The sequence below is a fragment of the Physeter macrocephalus genome, chromosome 14 (genome assembly GCF_002837175.3).
Source record: "Physeter macrocephalus isolate SW-GA chromosome 14, ASM283717v5, whole genome shotgun sequence".
NCBI lineage: Eukaryota > Metazoa > Chordata > Mammalia > Artiodactyla > Physeteridae > Physeter > Physeter macrocephalus.
The window spans coordinates 106760613-106779382 of record NC_041227.1 but is presented as its reverse complement, the minus strand read 5'-3'; the positions used below and the strand labels follow the sequence as shown (position 1 = coordinate 106779382).

At 40.2% G+C, this 18770-nt stretch overlaps 3 protein-coding genes across 8 annotated transcripts in view; 2 read left to right on the top strand and 1 right to left on the bottom strand.

The window, feature by feature from the left end:
- TOM1L1 (target of myb1 like 1 membrane trafficking protein) overlaps positions 1-9460 on the top strand; it is a 55218-nt gene extending 45758 nt beyond the window's left edge. Inside the window, exons 12-15 of one of the 2 annotated variants that reach the window (XM_028499877.2) lie at positions 1194-1228; positions 4330-4534; positions 7707-7771; positions 8366-9460. In XM_028499877.2, coding sequence (XP_028355678.1) covers positions 1194-1228; positions 4330-4534; positions 7707-7770 — 304 coding nt within the window. In that variant the 3' untranslated portion in view covers position 7771; positions 8366-9460. The other variant, XR_003683211.2, reaches the window with a different exon arrangement.
- Positions 9461-9549: 89 nt separating this feature from the next.
- COX11 (cytochrome c oxidase copper chaperone COX11) lies at positions 9550-17156 on the bottom strand. The gene is made up of 4 exons (XM_024127989.3): positions 16773-17156; positions 13369-13524; positions 10365-10490; positions 9550-9953 (listed from the first exon to the last, which is right to left on the bottom strand). Exons 1-4 carry the CDS (start codon positions 17121-17123, stop codon positions 9771-9773), a joined length of 816 nt encoding a protein of 271 aa, XP_023983757.1. The 5' UTR covers positions 17124-17156; the 3' UTR covers positions 9550-9770.
- Positions 17157-17202: 46 nt separating this feature from the next.
- Positions 17203-18770, top strand: part of STXBP4 (syntaxin binding protein 4) — a 199734-nt gene continuing 198166 nt past the window's right edge. Inside the window, exon 1 of one of the 5 annotated variants that reach the window (XM_024127982.3) lies at positions 17203-17281. The gene's annotated coding sequence lies outside the window, so the exon portion shown is untranslated. The remainder of the gene's footprint in view (positions 17282-18770) is intronic. The other 4 variants (XM_024127983.3, XM_055089834.1, XM_055089833.1 and 1 more) reach the window with 4 other exon arrangements.

Sequence of the window (18770 nt, the reverse complement as noted above, 5' to 3'; positions counted from 1 at the left end):
AAAGCCTTGGCAGTGCTATTGAGATCTGTCCCACATGTGTGCCACCCAGTATTCATGTAAGGTCTGGATAGCAGGCTGTGTGTTCAGTTCTCAACATCTTTGGCATTTATTGGGATCAGCCATGGATGCATAGATCAGGGTGTGAGCCCAGGATTTCATAAACAACTTTGAGGTTGTTTTCCTGAATTCCTCCCTCTTTGTGATTTCTCTGGTTCTTTGCTTTCCTGGGACTCCCTTTTTTTGGCTCTCCAGTCAAAAAGCTGAAGGTTTACTATGCCATGCATTTCCTTGACTATGCTTGTGTTGGGCACCAAATGGCAGGACAGAAGGGATAAAAGAAACAACAGAGGTTGGCCATATCCTCTTGTGATCACAGTTCTACCTCTTAGAGAGGAAGGTTCTCCTCACTCAGAGTTTTAAGCCCCTGTTGCCTCTGCTGTCACTGCAGCCCCTTGGGATTGCCTGGGGTTTGGGGTGTGAAAGAACAAAGAGGAAAAAAGGGATGGGGGATTTCCACACTCTCTCTGAGCGTTAGGATTTCACTTGCCTGCTCCTTGAGTGAGAATGAGAGGCTTCTCCTGGAGCTCTGTCTTCACTGCCCACTTGGGTTTTAGGCTGCACTGCATTCCAGTTAGGGAATACCAGAGGGGCAGAACATGGTAAGTTCACCAACATTTCACTGATACTCAAATTCTAGTCTTCTTTCCCAATCAGCCTGTAACTAGTGTTTACTTTTCATTTCTCAAATATTTGCCCCACACATTCTGTCCAGGTTTTATAGTTGCATTTGGTAGGAGAGACAGGGTGAAGTGTATTTACTCCAGCTTTACTCCAAACTGCCCTCCCTTCCTAACCTCTACTCTGCAGTGCCCCTCATCCTTTAGGAAACGATGGGGTGGTAGCTACGCTCATGCAAAGACTAAGGCTCTGCTGTCACTGGTATAGTGTGCACACTCCAGGGTCTCAAGGCTGCCACTGCCTGGGGACAGGGTTTTATCTTTACTTTCTTTGGTATTTGGGCATCATGATCTGCTGGGCGCTAAAACCAATGGTAATTTTTATTGATATATAAAATTAATATGTTTGTGTAGTCTGAAGGTACATTTTGGGTTTTGTTTTTAGACCAGGAAAGTCATCTTTTTGCATCTTTGATCTCACTGTAGGGTAATCATGCTGTTATCACACTATCCTAGGTTTGTCCAAAGGACCAGCCAAAACCTCGCCTCAAGTCCTACATATGAGAGTGTAAGTAATGAAGGCTTTCCCTGGCAGTGCACCTGATGAGCAATTATCATGCTAAAAAGGAACTCCTGGTCCTTCTCATGTTCTGCTCAAAGTTTCTTTATAATGTGTTGACGCAGCCCTTGTTAGGACTTTTCCTTGTTGTCTTTTTAATCATTTAAGATAGACAAGTGTAGTCTCACTTACGTTAGAAAGATGGTTAAGGATCAGAATTCCCTTAGAGCTGTTTATATTTGCTGTCTCCACTTTCTTTCCTCCCATCCTCTGACAGACTTCAGACAAGTTCTCATTCCAGCCACTTTACTGGCAGAGCTCTTGTCAAGGTCACCAGAGACCTCCAGATTTACTAAATGTAGTCGTGCAATTCTCAGTCTTCATCTTACCTGATCAACAGCAACTGACAGTCAGTCACATCCTACTTTCTGCGCACGTGGCTTTCAGACACCACTCACTTTGGGTTCTTCTCTTGCCTCAGTTCTTCTCCATCCCCTTTGCTGGTCCCTCCTCCTCTATTGGCCTTTCAGTATTGGAGACCCCAGGAGTCTGGCATTCAGTCCTCCATGGTCTTTTGGTCTCGTATCTTGAAATTCCATTCAGACTGATGACTTACAAGTTGCTGTCTCCAGACCTTATGCCTTCCCTACACTCAGCACTCACATTTACACCTTCCACTTCACATCTCCTCTTGCTTTCTTTCAGCCCTGTCTCCCGATGTGCTCTTCCTGCTGTCTTCCCCACTCAGTAAATGACCACTATTTCAGTTGCTGAGGTCAAAAACCTTGAGAAATCATGCTTGACCTCTACCATTTTACTTCTACCTTCAAAATATATCCATTTTCCAGCCACTTCTCACCACCTCCACTTCCACATCCCAGTTCACGCTACCATCAGATGGATATTGCAGTGGCCTCCCTGAGTGCTGCCCTGCTTCAGCCTTCACCTTCCTCTCCACCCCCACCCCCATCACACAATCTATTCTTAAAACAGAAACCAGAGCAATCGTTTTTATTTTTTCATTTTTTTTTTTTTGGCTGTGTTGGGTCTTAGTTGCAGCACACGGGATCTTTCATTGCAGTGTGTGGGCTTCTCTCTAGTTGTGGCACACGGGCTCCAGAGCACGTGGGCTCATTAGTTGCAGTGCATGGGCTCTCTAGTTGTGGCACGTGGGTTCAGCAGCTGTGGTGCACGGGCTTAGTTGCCCTGCGGCATGTGGGATCTTAGTTCCCTGACCAGGGTTCAAACCAGTGTCCCCTGGATTGCAAGACCAATTCTTTTCTTTCTTTTTTTTTTTTTTTTTTTGCGGTACGCGGGCCTCCCACTGTTGTGGCCTCTCCCGTTGCGGAGCACAGGCTCCGGACGCGCAGGCTCAGCGGCCATGGCTCACGGGCCCAGCTGCTCCGCGGCATGTGGGATCCTCCCGGACCGGGGCACGAACCCGTGTCCCCTGCATCGGCAGGCAGACTCTCAACCTCAACTCTCAACTGCGCCACCAGGGAAGCCCAACAAGACCAATTCTTAACCACTGGACCACCAGGGAAGTCCCCATGTCAATCTTTTTTAAAAGTAGAGTTTGTATTATGTTACTCGTCTGCTCTAAAACCACCTGTGATTTTCTTCCTGACTCCATTTTACTCAGTAAAAGCCTGAAATGCTGCTCTGACCCCTCCCACTACCTCTCCAGCTGCACCCTTGCCTCTCCAACTGCACTGGCCACCCCCCTGCTTCAGAGCATATGACCATATGACCTTAGCTAATCACAGGACCCACATCAGAATCAGGGCTCTGCTCAGTCTCCCCAGTGGTGAGGCATTCCCTTGACTATGACTGTCAGAGCAATATCCCACCCCAGTCTCTCTTCTCCCATTGCCCTGCTTTTTCCTGACAGCGCTTGCTATCTGACACCTGTTTACATTTGTTGATTGTCTGCTTCTTGAGGGCAGGGATTTGGCCTGCTTTATTTACTGCTTTATTTATAGAGCCTGGCATACAGTAGGTGCCCAGGACATATTTGTGAAATGAATGAAGAAAATTACAAGAAGAAAGAGATATTTCTAATTAAAACTTTAATCTTTGTCTTTAAGTCCTGATTTGATATCTTCACCTTATGCTTTTTTGTGGTTAATATTGTTTTTTGTCCTTTGAGGCCGAGGTTTTATTCAGTGTGGAACAACAGACTCTGGTCTGAGCCATACATTCCTGCTTCTTTTTTTAAAAAGCAACATTTTTTTTAAGTTTACATTTTGTATGGGAAATGAGGTGCAATGGGCATGAAACCAGACAGAAAAGCAGTAAATTCTGTAAGGGGTTATTACCTTAAAAACTAAAATAATAGTTAATAATTACTAATTCTTATCCAGTTCAGAATATATGGTTCTTGGAATACTGCCACTTGGAAGCCTAGGAATCTAAACTATAAAGTAAAGCTTAATGTAGAATGTTTATTTGAACATGCACCCTGCTCTCTTCAGTTTCCGGAATATTCAAATTCAGTATTACTACAGCCAGTTACTCTAAAGACCATTCCAGCAACACCATCAAACCAGAGACCGCCATCCCTGCCCAGCAGTCATCCAGGTACTTGACACCTTATTATTTGCATCAAATAAGGAAACTTGTGAGAATATCTGAATCTGCTAGAGATTTATTGGTAACTGAAAATAGATATACAGAGAGGAAAAATTAGAGTTCATTTGCATTTTTAAGCTACATGAGATAAATTCAGGGCAGATACCATTATGACTGACATTAGGAGATTGTAAAAATGCTTGTGTTGCACTGAATATTGTATTTTGAGTGCTGAGGTAAACGAACCTGTAATCGAAGTTTGGAAATCTTTTTGTTATATATAGATTTGTTGTACTTGGGAGTAGCATTGGAACACCAGTGTGCTTGTTTCTTGTTGTCAGTGTTTATTAGGATCTTCTGTTGGAAGTCTAAGTCATAAAGAGAATATGAATTGTGTGTATCTCCTCGAAAAGCACAATGTGTGTTTCTTTTTGTTGCTTACAGTGATGACAAAGAATGATTTCCAGCCACCCAATTACTACGAGGTAATGGAGTTTGATCCCTTAGCTCCTGCTGCCTCAGGTAATACATATGAGAGTTTTCTGGAATATTCAAATTCAATATTACTACAGCCGGTTAGTCTACAGACCATTCCAGCGACACCATCAAAGCAGAGACCACCATCCTTGCCCAGCAATCAACGAGCGATGACAAAGAATGATTTCCAGCCACCCAATTACTACGAGGTAATGGAGTTTGATCCCTTAGCTCCTGCTGTCACCACAGAGTAAGTCATTTACAAAATGATTCTTTTTTGTCTTGGTTCCCTTTGGTAGCAGAGCTAACAGGGCTTGGTCATACATTTAACTTTCTGTAGGTCTTGGCAGAAATCAATGACCTTATTTAAAAATGACTTATGAGGTTTTCTTGGAGGTTGTTGCTCTTAATGGTCTTGTTATTCTCAGCCTTGTGACTAAAAAATAAAAATGCTGGGCTTGCACATTAAGAAATAACCAGAACCATCGTGTGCATTAGTATATTCCTTGTAGATGCCTTGGAGGAAAGTCAGGTTCTCTCCAACTGGAGAAGGGCACTATTCACTGATTGGTGACATAAGTACCACATGGATAGGATATTTTAGTTGTTCTTTGACTAATGCCAAAAAAGACTTATATAAGAACTTGTTTTTAATCTTCACTACCTATGACAACAGTGTGCTTAAAATGGATTATTAGCGTAAAAATTACTTTTTAACTTGGAATCCTTAAAGCAGCATTATTTTGTGATTTCATATTGGTCAGTATATAAAAATATTTATGGAATGGTAGGCTCATCAGAGCTTTAATATACTTTGACTAAAGGTTACCCCCAAAATTGTTTAAAATGATTAAAGCAGGTTTATGGAAATCACTGTTTAGAAACTAGCAGCCTGCAGGCTGTATCTTGCCTGCAGCTGTGTTTTGTTTGACCTGTGTGAGTTTTAAATATGCATTTAAACACTAACTGCCAACAGTTAAAAAGGGGGATATTTCCAAAAATATCAGGACCTCTGGATTCTTCTCGATACAACAGCATTTTTACGTGTTAGCAATAGCTTGGGGCTGCATAGTAGCTGCCTCTTTTAGATGAGACAGCTTCTGCAGTCCACCAGGCCCCACCTGGCCCACTGTATACCTTCATCTGACCTGCCTGGCTTGTGTAGGCATTTGAGGTTTTGACCCTGGTTAAACCCTCAATGTAGTGATCTATTTTGGAATGATTTATGAATGAATCTTAATAGGCTTAGGAATTCATTAAATATTTTTTCCTAACAAGATTGTGAAACTTTCCTAGGTCATTCTGCTTGATAAAGTATCACTGAATATATTAGTGGTTTAAGGAATTTAGAAACTGGTTAAACTAGGTATGCTGTCTGGAAACCGGATGTTTTTATCAGTTTCTCCAGGCAAATAGGAGGCGGAAAAGTATATTATTATATTTTAGTTAATTATGAGATTGTTGTAAGTAGATGTGGTGGTGCAATAGATATTAAAGGTAAGAGAGATAGTAAGAAGCTGGAATTCCCTACCACTACAGTTCTTACTTTCAGGAGGGTAGGGTGTCTCAATTTCTTTGAACATTCCATGAAATCCAGGGAACTTCTCCCTAAGGAAAAGCACAAAATCTTGCAGAAAAGTTCTGGGATATTCACATCACTGGTTGTCCATGAACCCCAGGTTAAGAATTTCTACTCCAGCAGAACACAGAGTATAGTACTTATGAATATACATATACATACACATGATTCATTCATTTGACAAACGACTGAACACTGTCTATGTGCAAGGGAAATTGATTGCTGCCTAATTTATCATGTTAAAGCTCATGGAGGGTAAATCTAATATGGATGCAGAAATTAAATCAGCAGGCAAACATGTATTTACAGTTTGTGTTAATGGTATGAAAGATATCGACTTGACAGTGTATAACAGAAAGAACTGATTTAAACGAGGGTAGAGAAAGCCTGAGAAGTGACGTTAAGGTTAAGACCTGCAGTTTCTAGTGTGACAAGTTTGGGAATCAGTGTTGCAGGCCCAGGTAACAACTTATACAAAGACCCTGTGGGGAGAGAGTTTGGGCACACTGAAGAAAATGGAAAAGCCAAGAGCAAAGAGAGCAATGGGGAACAACCTATTACCAGATGTGGAAATTGCAGTTTGGAAACAAAAGCGAGGGAGTACACACAACTGTGGTAAACATTGCTGAAGACAAACACTCGATAATGGACTAAGTAACAGGAAATCATTGGTGATTTTAGTAGGAGCATTTTGGTAAACTGATGGGGACAGAACCAAATTTCAGTGCATTACAAAGTAAGAGATGAAGTAGACAATAAGTGCACAGGTAACTTACATAGAAACTTAAGGATGAAGGGATTGTGGAAAGTGGCCTGGGAGCTAGAGGATTACTGAGGTGATTAAGTAGACATGGGATAAAGGACTGTATTATTTTATAAAATGGGAGATGCTGGAACATCTGTGAATTCTAAGGGGTAGGATTTAGTAGAGAATGAGAGGCTGAAGATTTAGGAAGGGAGATACCTAAATGAGTGAGGTGTTTGAGGATCGTATAAGTAAATGATGGTGCAGATGAAAACAGACTTGAAGATTTGGTGATGGAAGCATGAGGAGGTTTCCATATCCAGACATTTAATTTACTAAAATGTGAGGTTTCTGACTTGAGAGGAGGGGCATCAGAGATTTGAATAGAGTGAAGGAGGTTGAAATACTTTTGTGGAAAACGAGAGACAAAACTTATTAGAAAAACATTAAAATTTCTGAACCATGCTGGGGCTTCTTGAGGTTAGGGATCATGCCTTCAACGTGCTGTGATCTTTATGAGATTTTTTTTTCCTTAGCCATGTGTTGTTATACTGTATATATTAATGTCATATTTCTAGGTATAGATATGTTCTATCTACAGACATATGTGAGACAAATATAAAGAACTGAACAAAGCCTGTCATAGAAAAATGACTATATACAAAGCACAAAGATGACAGTTATATGCTAAAGGTAGCTTAGGAGTTTGGACTGTAATAACATACATTAAATAGGCTAGAATATTAATTTTTAATGTTTTTTATAAAGCCAGGGAAAGCTGAACAATTTTTGCTTTTTTTAAAAATCAGGAAGCAAACTGACCAAATGTTGAGCCATATTTCCCATTAAATTACAAGTAAAATGGTTCCATAAGATACATATTTATAAGATGTATGGGAATAGCAGCATTAGGATCTAAGAAAGTTATAATGTAAGCTTCAGGACAGAGACCTTTGTTTTTATTTACTGATATAGCCTGATTTCCTGAACACCTAAAATAGCACCACATTTTTAGCTAAGTTGTTGGCAGCTAAAAGCCAAAATAGTACATTGAAATTGATATATAACCCTTTTGCCATTATGGCTTGTTTGTTTCAGAGCTATTTATGAAGACATTGATGTTCACTACCACAAAGGAGCTCAAAGTCACAGTGACTGTTGAGGTAAAGGCTTCAACTTACGCAACTTACATTCCACATGATTTCAGTGTAACTGTCACTTTCTACATTTATTACTTACATTTTGTAAGAGCCATCACAGTCTGACACTCTGATGAGTGAGATATTATTACACAAGTTCCTCTGAGTCACTCTAATTGTAATGAACTGTTGTTCACTAATGAAATACATTCTTTGTGACCATGTTAGCTAAAAATTATAAATCTTGGGAATGCAGAAGTAGGTTTATGGTATAGAAATGTTAATGCTAACAAAAACAGATGATCAATAAAAACTTCTTAGCACTAGAATCAGATGTGTCTTTTATGTGCAGTTAATACCTGTTAGCTGGGACTGGTAGAAGCCATTCATTGTTAGTCTAGATTGGTCTGGATTCTGTTGCTTTACTAATCTTTCCATTTATTTACTAATAAATGCACACGGCCACCAGTAACCTATTAACCTTATTTATTCCCTCCATACCCTCCCCCGTGGAAGTAGTACATTCCCACCTTTCCTCTACTAGACTGTGGCTCTCTAGTTACAAGGAATGGGGAAAGAGGAAAAGATGGAGATGGTTGACTCTTCTTTTTATTCCAGGTGGAAGTGGATGACCAGCTCACTAGCAGCATTATGGGTGCCAATTCTGCTAAAGGTAGACCCTGTCCAGCTTTGAGACCCAGAGGTTTAGACCTTCCAGAACATCAAAGCCACAGTGGAACAACATTTCTCCTCTGCAGTAATGAAGTTTAAACAGAAGAGTAACAGTTCCAGAGTAACATTTATGGTTCCTGACAGCAGCTCAAGCTTTATCTATCTCAAAAGAACTTGGTTGTAACGTATATTCACTTAAAACTTCAGCAGAAGAAAAATTTCATGGTACTGAGGCCAACCAGATTAAGTGTAGCACCTTATGTTTCAGACCTTCCTACATTTAGAAATCATCACAAGAGCAGGGGTAAGAGTAGATGAAAACTGTTTCATTACAAAATAATTGTTAATAGATTAAAGCATGAAATGTGAAAAACTGTTATTATTCAGGAAGAATACTGAGTGCCTTCATTTAACTAAAGTTGAATGTAAAAGTCAATTTGCACTTCTTTATAAATAATACGCTTGTTTAGGATTATGAATTGTAAAAGCCTTGATGATTGTAGTTTAATATTTCAGGTACCCTCAAGAGGTTACTGGATTCTACACTGTTTTTGCCTTTAAATATAATTCTTTATAATACTAAATGCCCTTTTTTTTCTTTTTGGAAAAAAGACTACTGGAAAACATTCAGAATAAATTGTACTTTGGTTTGTCATAAATTACAATGACAAATAAATTACTATTAAAACAGTTTAATACATCTTTTTTCAGAAGAACTCTGCTGTCAGTAAATCTTCACAATCCCACTTACATTTTAAAATTTGGAGACTTGGAACTATCACAAGAAATGCTAGAGACCTACTAGATATACTTATGCATTTTACTTAACTTTCATGGTACTGAAATTTCAACGTACTTATTTAGTACTCTGAATGTAAAATAGCCCTAGATCTTAAAGGAAAAATACAGTCAAATTTGAAATCAGAATGTAATCTTTAGGCAAGCTGTTTGTTAGGGCTTAGTGATTCCTCTTCCATTTTGAGCTTTTAAAATAGTGACTGTTCGTAATGAAAGTAGTAACCAACTATTTTAGAAATAATAATAAAAATTCATTGCTACAAGTATGAAGTGCTCATAATTTGAAAGGGGACCAGTGAATTAAGCTGAACCATCAAGTCCATGCTAACATATTTAAGAAACAAAGCAGTTTCTTCTAATACTACTTAAACTCTAAGTATGGTTTTGAACAGTTACACATTCTAAGTAGGGTAAATTAGTTGGGAAAAAAGAACCATAAGTATATAAAATTTAAAATAGACGGCTTCACATTATTGTAAATATTTCTCCTATGAGAAGATAGATACATGATTTTTCAAAACTCACAAATTTGAAGCAGGACTTAGTTCTGACTTCAATTATAGCCTGGGACCGGCAACTTATGCCCCTCCTTTGCTTCAAAAAAAGTATAAGAAAGAGTGATGAGATCAACATTTGCCATTCTTGGATCTTCAGCAAATTCGGGATCAATGTAGAAAAATACCGGCATATCTACTTCCTCTTGTGGATTAAGCCTTTGTTCTTCAAAACAGAAGCACTAGAAGTTATAGAAAGGTATTCATTAATTAATATTTCTATTCTATTCCCTACAATAGAAACTAATGCTTCATTTATTGGCTTTAATAAGCATACTGTTAATTATAATCTTTAAATTCTGTGATAGAATAACAGCATCTTTTATAGAATAACAGCATCTTTTATCTCAGACTGAGTTTTGCTGTAAGGATTGAGAATCAGCAAATTCTTCTAATCTTAAAAATGCAGATATCTATATGGTTTGACTCTCAACCTCTGCATAGCTATCATAAGCAATGAAAAAACAGTTTGAAGTTTAGAAGAAATGAACTTTTAAAAATTAGTACCTACTAAAAAAGCAGTGAAATAGATTTAGTATCAAACAATTTCATGTACCTTTATCACATTCTGTAATGTTTGCATTTAGTTATACCTGTATTTTATTGAAATACTGTCCAGCTTCAAATGGTACAACATTGTATGTAGAAATTCCAATTACTGGTTTGTCAGTAGGATTCTTAGCTTTATAAAACGCCAGTGCAGTCTCCCCTGGCACTACCTGTTTTAAGGAAAATATACATTATCCTTAAATCTCACATGGCTCCTTCTTTCCCTCCTAAATTAGTCATTATTATCATTTCAGACCATAATACCTCATTTAAACTAATGTTAAGTAGGTCAGCAAAATAAATTGTGAATACTACCCAAGAACATTTGATTTTCAAATGTTACTTGCATATGTCAGTGGAGAACCAATGTTCTCTTATGCATACTTAGTTATGGATTGTCCTCCTGTATGTCTGAAGTCTTCAAACAATAATCTGCAGATGAAGTTATTTAAAATGTATCCAACAAAGGAGGCAAGAAAATACAATGGAGAAAAGACAGCCTCTTCGATAAGTGGTGCTGGGAAAACAGGACAGCTACATGTAAAAGAATGAAATTAGAACACTACCTAACACCATACACAAAAATAAACTCAAAATGGATTAAAGACCTAAATGTAAGGCCAGACACTATAAAACTCTTAGAGGGAAACACAGTCATGCTGGAGAGGGTGTGGAGAAAAGGGAACCCTCCTGCACTGTTGGTGGGAATGTAAATTGATACAGCTACTATGGAGAACAGTATGGAGGTTCCTTAAAAAACTAAAAATAGAACTACCATATGACCCAGCAATCCCACTACTGGGCATGTACCCTGAGAAAACCATAATTCAAAAAGCCATGAACCACAATGTTCATTGCAACACTATTTACAATAGCCAGGACATGGAAGCAACCTAAGTATCCATCGACAGATGAATGGATGAAGATGTGGCACATATATACAATGGAATATTGCTCCGCCATAAAAAGAAACAAAATTGAGTTATTTGTAGTGAGGTGGATGGACCTAGAGTCTGTCATACAGAGTGAAGTAAGTCAGAAAGAAAAACAAATACCGTATGCTAACACATATATATAGAACGTAAAAAAAAAAAAGATTCTGAAGAACCTAGGGGCAGAACAGGAATAAAGACGCAGACATAGAGAATGGACTTAGGGACACAGGGAGGGGGAAGGGTAAGCTGGGACGAAATGAGAGAGCAGCACTGACATATATACACTACCAAATATAAAATAGATAGCTAGTGGGAAGCTGCTGCATAGCACAGGGAGATCAGCTCCATGCTTTGTGCTGACCTTAGAGGGGTGGGATAGGGAGGGTGGGAGGGAGGCTCAAAACGGAGGGGATATATATATAGAGGGGATATATATATACATATAGCTGATTCACTTTGTTGTACAGCAGAAACTAACACAACATTGTAAAGCAATTATACTTCAATAAAGATGTAAGAAAATAAAATGTGTCCAAGAACAAGCCAAGCCTAACTTCTTAACACTTATCCCTGAATATTATATAATTGACTAAAAATTCTTTTTAAAAAAGGTTACCAACCTTAAACTTAGTTTACAACCAGAGTAAATTAAACGTAAACCAGAGTAAAACTAACTGCATAGAACTTTTATTTAACCAAAAAGCACTAATACTTTTTTTTTTGAGAGACAATACGGATAAAATAAATTGCAAGGCTTTAAAGAAGTCAACGTAAAATGAGACATAATTTAAAAAAAAAAAAAAGTCAACGTCCAAAGGATGTTCTGTCGCATGTACACAACTAATACCACTGTATACTACTGTGTGATTGCAACTAATATTCAGAACCATAATCTAGGGCTTCTCTGGTGGCGCAGTGGTTAAGAATCCGCCTGCCAATGCAGGGGACATAGGTTCAAGCTCTGGTTCGGGAAGATCCCACATGCTGCGGAGCAACTAAGCCAACGTGCCACAACTACTGAAGCCTGCACGCCTAGAGTCCATGCTCCGCAACGAGAGAAGCCACCACAATGAGAAGCCTGTGCACTGCAATGAAGAGTAGCCCCTGCTCGCCACAAATAGAGAAAGCCCACATGCAGCAACAAAGACCCAATGCAGCCAAAAATAAATTAAAAAAATACAGAAAGAACCATAATCTATAACAGCCTCAAATCACTGAAGAGATTCAATGAAGCTTACTAACCTAGGGAAGCACTAATATTAATAGGGTTTTCCAATAAGAGTTACAATTAAGCTTTTCTGGCTATTCAGTTCATGAGATAATTTCAGTTAAATCCTCTAATCACAATTTTAGGAAACTTTTAAGGTGTATAATCTTTCTGAAATAGAACATGACTATTTAGCATGATTACTTCAAAGATCCTTAATTTTTTTTTTAAGGGACAGGGATACTTCTGATGTAAATCAGTAAACTACTTACCATTGTAACCAATGATTTTCAACATTTTTCTTGTATCATCTATACCTGAGGTAAAGTCAACTATAAAGTATGACAGCTGCTCCTACTCTCAAGATTAGTGACCAGAGAACTTCTTAGTGAACTCTTAATATGATTCGAATAAAAACATGACATTTTCCATAGTTCCAAACTGACTTTTATTATAATGCCATGTAACTTAAAAGTTAAAAGTATATCGTTACATTAGGTCAGAATATAGGGCACTGTCAAAAAGTAGTCTACAGCAATAAAAGGATTACAGTAATGGAATCTGTCAGTATTTTGAAATTAAGTTTAGATGAATGTTTCCTAAGTTGTGAAACAGTAAGCGATGAAAGAAAGATTTTTTTTTTTTTTTTTTTTTTTTGCGGTACGCGGGCCCCTCACTGTTGTGGCCTCTCCGGTTGCAGAGCACAGGCTCCGGACGCGCAGGCCCAGCGGCCATGGCTCACGGGCCTAGCCGCTCCGCGGCATGTGGGATCCTCCCGGACCGGGGCACGAACCCGTGTCCCCTGCATCGGCAGGCGGACTCTCAACCACTGCACCACCAGGGAAGCCCAGAAAGAATTTTTACATTGAAAAAAGCAATCTTTTAAAAACGGCTTTGATCACTTACAAATATTTCTGTTTGCTGAGGTCTAAAGTTCCACTGGAGACCTGCATGCACATCTGCATTAAAGGTGACTTTAATGATGCGATCCTTAATAGGCACCATGTTTTCAATCTGGTCTGATGCATGACCTGCTACTGCTGATCCTCCAAGTCCAGTAGTCTAGGAAAAGACAACAAGGTACAATATAATATGCTAAACAATAATACAGTACTTTTAGGTGCTGATGACCTATTTATTGGATGAAACAAAATTTTAAAAACGATTTAACTTTAATAATCCAGTAGCAGCAAGGTTTATATACTATCACTGGCCGTTTCCTATGAATGTGCCAATGGTTTGACCACTGTTTGGGTGTCAAGGGCCTATATTGGTTAAAGTCATATTATTCAGTAATCACTTGGTTATATGGCATGGTCAAAAATGAATCATTTGAAAGAGAGCGGACTCTCCACTGATAATAGAGCTCAGAATTTTTAGCTGAACTTTTCATTAAACAAATATCCCCTTATTGTTAATATTTCATATCAACTATCATTATTAGAAATAAAATTTACCCACAATGCTGTCATTTCAATAAACTATTTAAATAATTCCATTTTTCCACATTCCTGTCTGGTCCTTTTGCGTATTATAACTTTTAGAGCACAGATTAGTTTGTAGCTTCACTTCTGTAGTCTGCTTTCTTCAAGCATCATAAGTATTTTTCCATGTTGGTAAATATGTTTGTAAATTTTTTTCTGTATTTTTTTGTATAGTACAGCTTATATATATATATATATATATATATATATATATATATATAACCAGTTAATCAGAGAACCTGATCTCTTTGGCCACTGAATCAACTAATCATAAGGCATCAGGATAATCTGTGATACTTCTTGTCTATCTTCATTGCCATTAATTATTTCCTTATCAGAGAAGCTTAAAATAAATCATTCTTCTGATGCATGAGGTTGCCAGAATTCTGGTCTCCGGATAATTAATCTGTTACTATACTAGGAAAAAAATAACCAAATTTGAGGCTAGGGAAGACTCCCAGCAAAATATAGTATTACCATCTTAGCTTGTTACACAAGTCAACCAGCTTCACTCAGCTGCCATGCAATATGAAGTTACATTATAACCTTACAAGATACATCAGAGGGCAAGCCTTTATTTACTCTTGCTTAATAGACAAGTATATACTTCTGCTCAAGAGGGCTAAGTTTTAAGATGTTTTCCTGAAGAACTTGAGTCACTTACATAAAGATTCCTGAATGTTTTCTTTCTGACAGGCAGTCTTTGAATACAGATTCTTCAAATTAGTAAATGTGATGCTTTGAGAAATTAAACAATAGAAAAAGGGATTGAAAAGAAAATGTCCTGCGCTCCAGTTTAGTTCTGTCACTAGCTCTAAACCTCATTAAATCTTACTTTCTTTGGGCTACACTTTCCATACTCATAAAATGAGCTCAGTGTATGAAGTGGTTTATACGATCCCTAATTTTTTGGGCTCTAAAGTTCCATGATTCCAAGAATAAAAGAGGTGCTCTTTTGGAAACGTCACTACTAAACACCCAACTATGATTTAAGTTTAGGATTACAAATTACAATTGTTTTTACTTTCCTGCCCTGCCCTTTCACCCAGGTGCATGAAATATTGTCATTCACTTCAGTTTGGAGCAGGGTTTCTCAAACTTGGAACTAATGACATTTTGGAGAGGATAATTCTTTGGTTTTTTTTCGTTTTTTTGGTGGGGGTGGGGGAATGGATCTGCCCTCTGCAGTGTTGGATGTTTAGCAGCATCCCTTAGCCTCTACCACTAGATACCAGTAGCACCCTCCCCCCGTCACTTCCCAGGTTGTGACAACCTAAAATGTCTTCAGACATTGTTAAATACTGCCTGAAGAATAAAATCAACCACCCACCTTCCCCTGCCTACTCACCGGTGGTTTGGGGTGATCTACACTTGCTGTTTTAGATTCAGGTCTGCTGACGACTTAATCAACTGGTAGTTCTGGGATTCATGCTTGGTCCAGGCTGGCCTCTGATGAAAATTAATTCACATTCTACACTCATCCTCCAGAAATCAAGCTACTGCACTTTCCTACATAGATGCTGATATTAAGAGACTGAAAAGTCCTTCAGATTTCTGCTGTTTCAGTCATTATCAAAAATAAAGGCAAAAGTTAATCTTCATAAGGACAGGAGAAGTAAGCCAGGCATTAACAATAGTGGCCGGAAAGAGCAGTTAACCAGGGATTCCCAAACTCTTCTGAGCATTGGAATCTTTAAAAAATTACTACTTCCTGACTCCCACTCCAAGACCTTCTGATTTAATTGGTTAGGGATGTGACCTGGGTGTCAGGATTTTGAAAAGCTCTCCAGGTGATTCCGATGTACAACAAAGTTTGGGAACCACTATCACTCACTCACTGAATGAACCCAATGTATAGCTCTCATTTATGGCATGTTTTTAAAACATAAATTCCTGACCCCTACCCACGTCTCCTAATCAGGATCTCTGGGGTACAGGAGCCCTGACATGTTTGTTTAAGAAGCCCCATGGGTGATCCTAATGCCCAGACAAAGCAGCAAACTACTGCCTAAGAACTTAGGAGAATATATATGAAATAGGTGAACTCTGCCTTTGCCCGTGGTTCTCAAACGTTAGCCTGCATCAAAATCTGCTAGGGAACTTATTAAATACAGACTGCTGGGCCCTGCCCCCAGAGTTTCTGATTCAACAGTTCTGCAGTCGGACTCAACAATCTGCGCTCAAGTTCCCCTCCCAGGTAATGATGCTGCTGCTAGTCCTGGGGTCTGCACTTTGAGAACCATTGCACTAGAGTTTCTGATCTAAATGGGAGCCCTGGGTAAGGGCATTACAGTTACATATTAACAGGGGGGAAAAGCCTCGTCGTCCTAATTCATGCTAGTTTGTATACATAAAAAGCTACTCCCAGTTTAACTACAAGTAGCAAGCACACTTCCATTTCCAGGGTTAACCTTTGCACAGAAACCATGGTTTCTGTGGTTCACAGAATTAATGTATGAACATAAATTACATTTTAAAAGCGGGCCCGTGTGTGAACAGCAGGAGGGTAAGGCAGATCGCTGGATACCGTAGTACAGGTTGCAGACCTTTCCGGTGGTGTAGCTGAGATCGGGGAATTTCACTAGGCAGTGGAGTATAGGCACGATCACTGTAAGAACTCGGGTTCTACCGGTAGCCTTGTCACTTTCTTGGTGACCTTGGGCAAGTAAGTCACTTTCTAAGGCCTGTTTACTTAGAAAGTGATTTTCTTTGGTAGATAATCTCGGACATCCCTCCAACACGGCACCGTGGAGCATCGCTGTCTAGGGAACTGCCCGCACCCCCGCCGCTCCAGACGGGCCGCCCAACGGGCAGCGCCAGCCCTACCTGGCAGTAGAGCCGGTAAAGGGGCACGGCAGCGTAGGACGCCCCCAGCATGCCCACGGCCGCCGCGGCCACATACGTGAGGACAGTCTTGTTCCGCCGCCGCCAATCCTCCTCCTGTGCGCGCGTGAAGGGGTTCGTGCTCTTCGGCCGCCGCCGCGGCTGCACCGCCAAGCTCGGGCGCCTCCATGTCCAGAGCCGTCTCAGCTCCCTCTCAGCACCCCATGTCCCGCTCCTCCCCGACCTGAGACAAGACTCTACCCTCTCCGCAGCCCTGGTCGGGTTTCCAGGGTGGTTCCAGGGCCACCCGCAGAAAGCCACGCGCCCCCATCCCGTACCCCAGAGCCCTCCCATGACACCCGGGAAGAACGCCCGCCTGTCAGAAGCCAGAGGCCAGATCTCGCGAGGCCTGCTCTGTCTCGCGATCTCTGGGTTGAGCCAGCTGCTGCCTTGGCTACGGGGCTCCTCAGGTGGCGGCGTCTGTAGTGGGGCTACGGGGGCCGGGTTGCCGGGTAAGTTCGCGTTTTGCTTCTTGACTGTTCCTTCCACTTTGCTTCCCTCCAGTACCTATTTAAGTTACTTTTAGGAAAACGACTTGCGTTCTTCCGCGTGCTGGCCATCATCACGTGGGTTTGTGTCCCCGATCTTCCTAGCCTCCAGCAGCCTTTGTCTAGACCCGGCGGACCCCAGCGGCCGCTGTCCCGCGCGGTCCTTTGACTGTGGTACTGTGGCCGCCGATCCGCTATTACTGCCGTGAACTCCGGCTCGAGGATCACCTCTCCCAGGAAGTCTTCCTGTTTTAACCGCAGCCCACTCGAACACTTGAACATCTACATTTTCCCAGCCCCTGGGAATCGGCTTCTACTGCTCTGATGTCCTTTAACCATTTGCCCAGTGAAAATTAACCAGTTCTGGGGCGGGAGAGACGTTGTCAGACTGGTTTTTTGAGAGGATAGTGACCAGGATATGAGGATCATTTAAGGAAGGATTGAAGGAAATGGGGATGTTCATCTTGGAAAAGAAACGCATGGGGAATGTAATAGCTTTCTTCATTTGTGCTACAGGACAAACTAGGACCTGCGTGGGGCGGACGGCATAGGCAATTTTGCTGTAATGGAAGAAAGCATCTTTCAAGGAACTATAAAGTAGAGGTTAAGAGCTCAGATTCTGAGGTTACAGCAGGTCTACATTCATACCCGGGTCCTCACTATGGCCGTGTGTCCTTAGGTAATTTGGTCTTTTTAAAACTTAACGGCCTTACTTGTAAAATACGAATCATAACAGTAAATGAGAATATGCAGGTAAGTAATTTTCACAGTGTAAACATTTAGTAAACATTATTCTTTATTGCTAATGTCCAGAGCAGGTATAATTATCCCCACTTCATGGATGAGGAAGCTGAAGTCCTGCGAAGTTAAATGACTTGTCATTCAACATTTTATTTACTGTGCTCTCTTGTGGGCCAGACATTGTTCAACCTACTGGGCCTACAGCACAGAGAAAGTCAGAGGAGATCAGTTCAGTTATGGAGTGTGTCCTTTGTACTGAGGGACTCAGGAGAAAAGCAAGTAACAGACACATAAATAAGGGAATTTCAGATAACAGTACAGTGTGATTGAAAGTCAAGAGGAAGGGAGGTAAAGTAAGGTCTTTCTGAGGATGTGACATTTGAGCCTAGTCCTGAGTGCTGATAAGAAGCAAACTACACAATGACAATTCCAAGTCATGCCAAGACCCCTAGGCAAGAAAGAGCTACTTACCACTGAAGAACAAAAAAGGAGGCCACCTCTTCCTAGCCTTGTGAGCAGGGAGAAAAGTGGTAGGAAATGGGTCAGAGCAGGTATACTGGGGCCAGATAATACAGAGCCTTATAAGCCATGTCCAAGGGTTTGTATTTTATTCTAAAAATAATACGAAGCATACAAGTGATACCTGATTCACATTTTTAAAAAGATATTGGTTATGGTGTGGAAAAGGTAAGGGAGCAAAAAAGAAACTAGA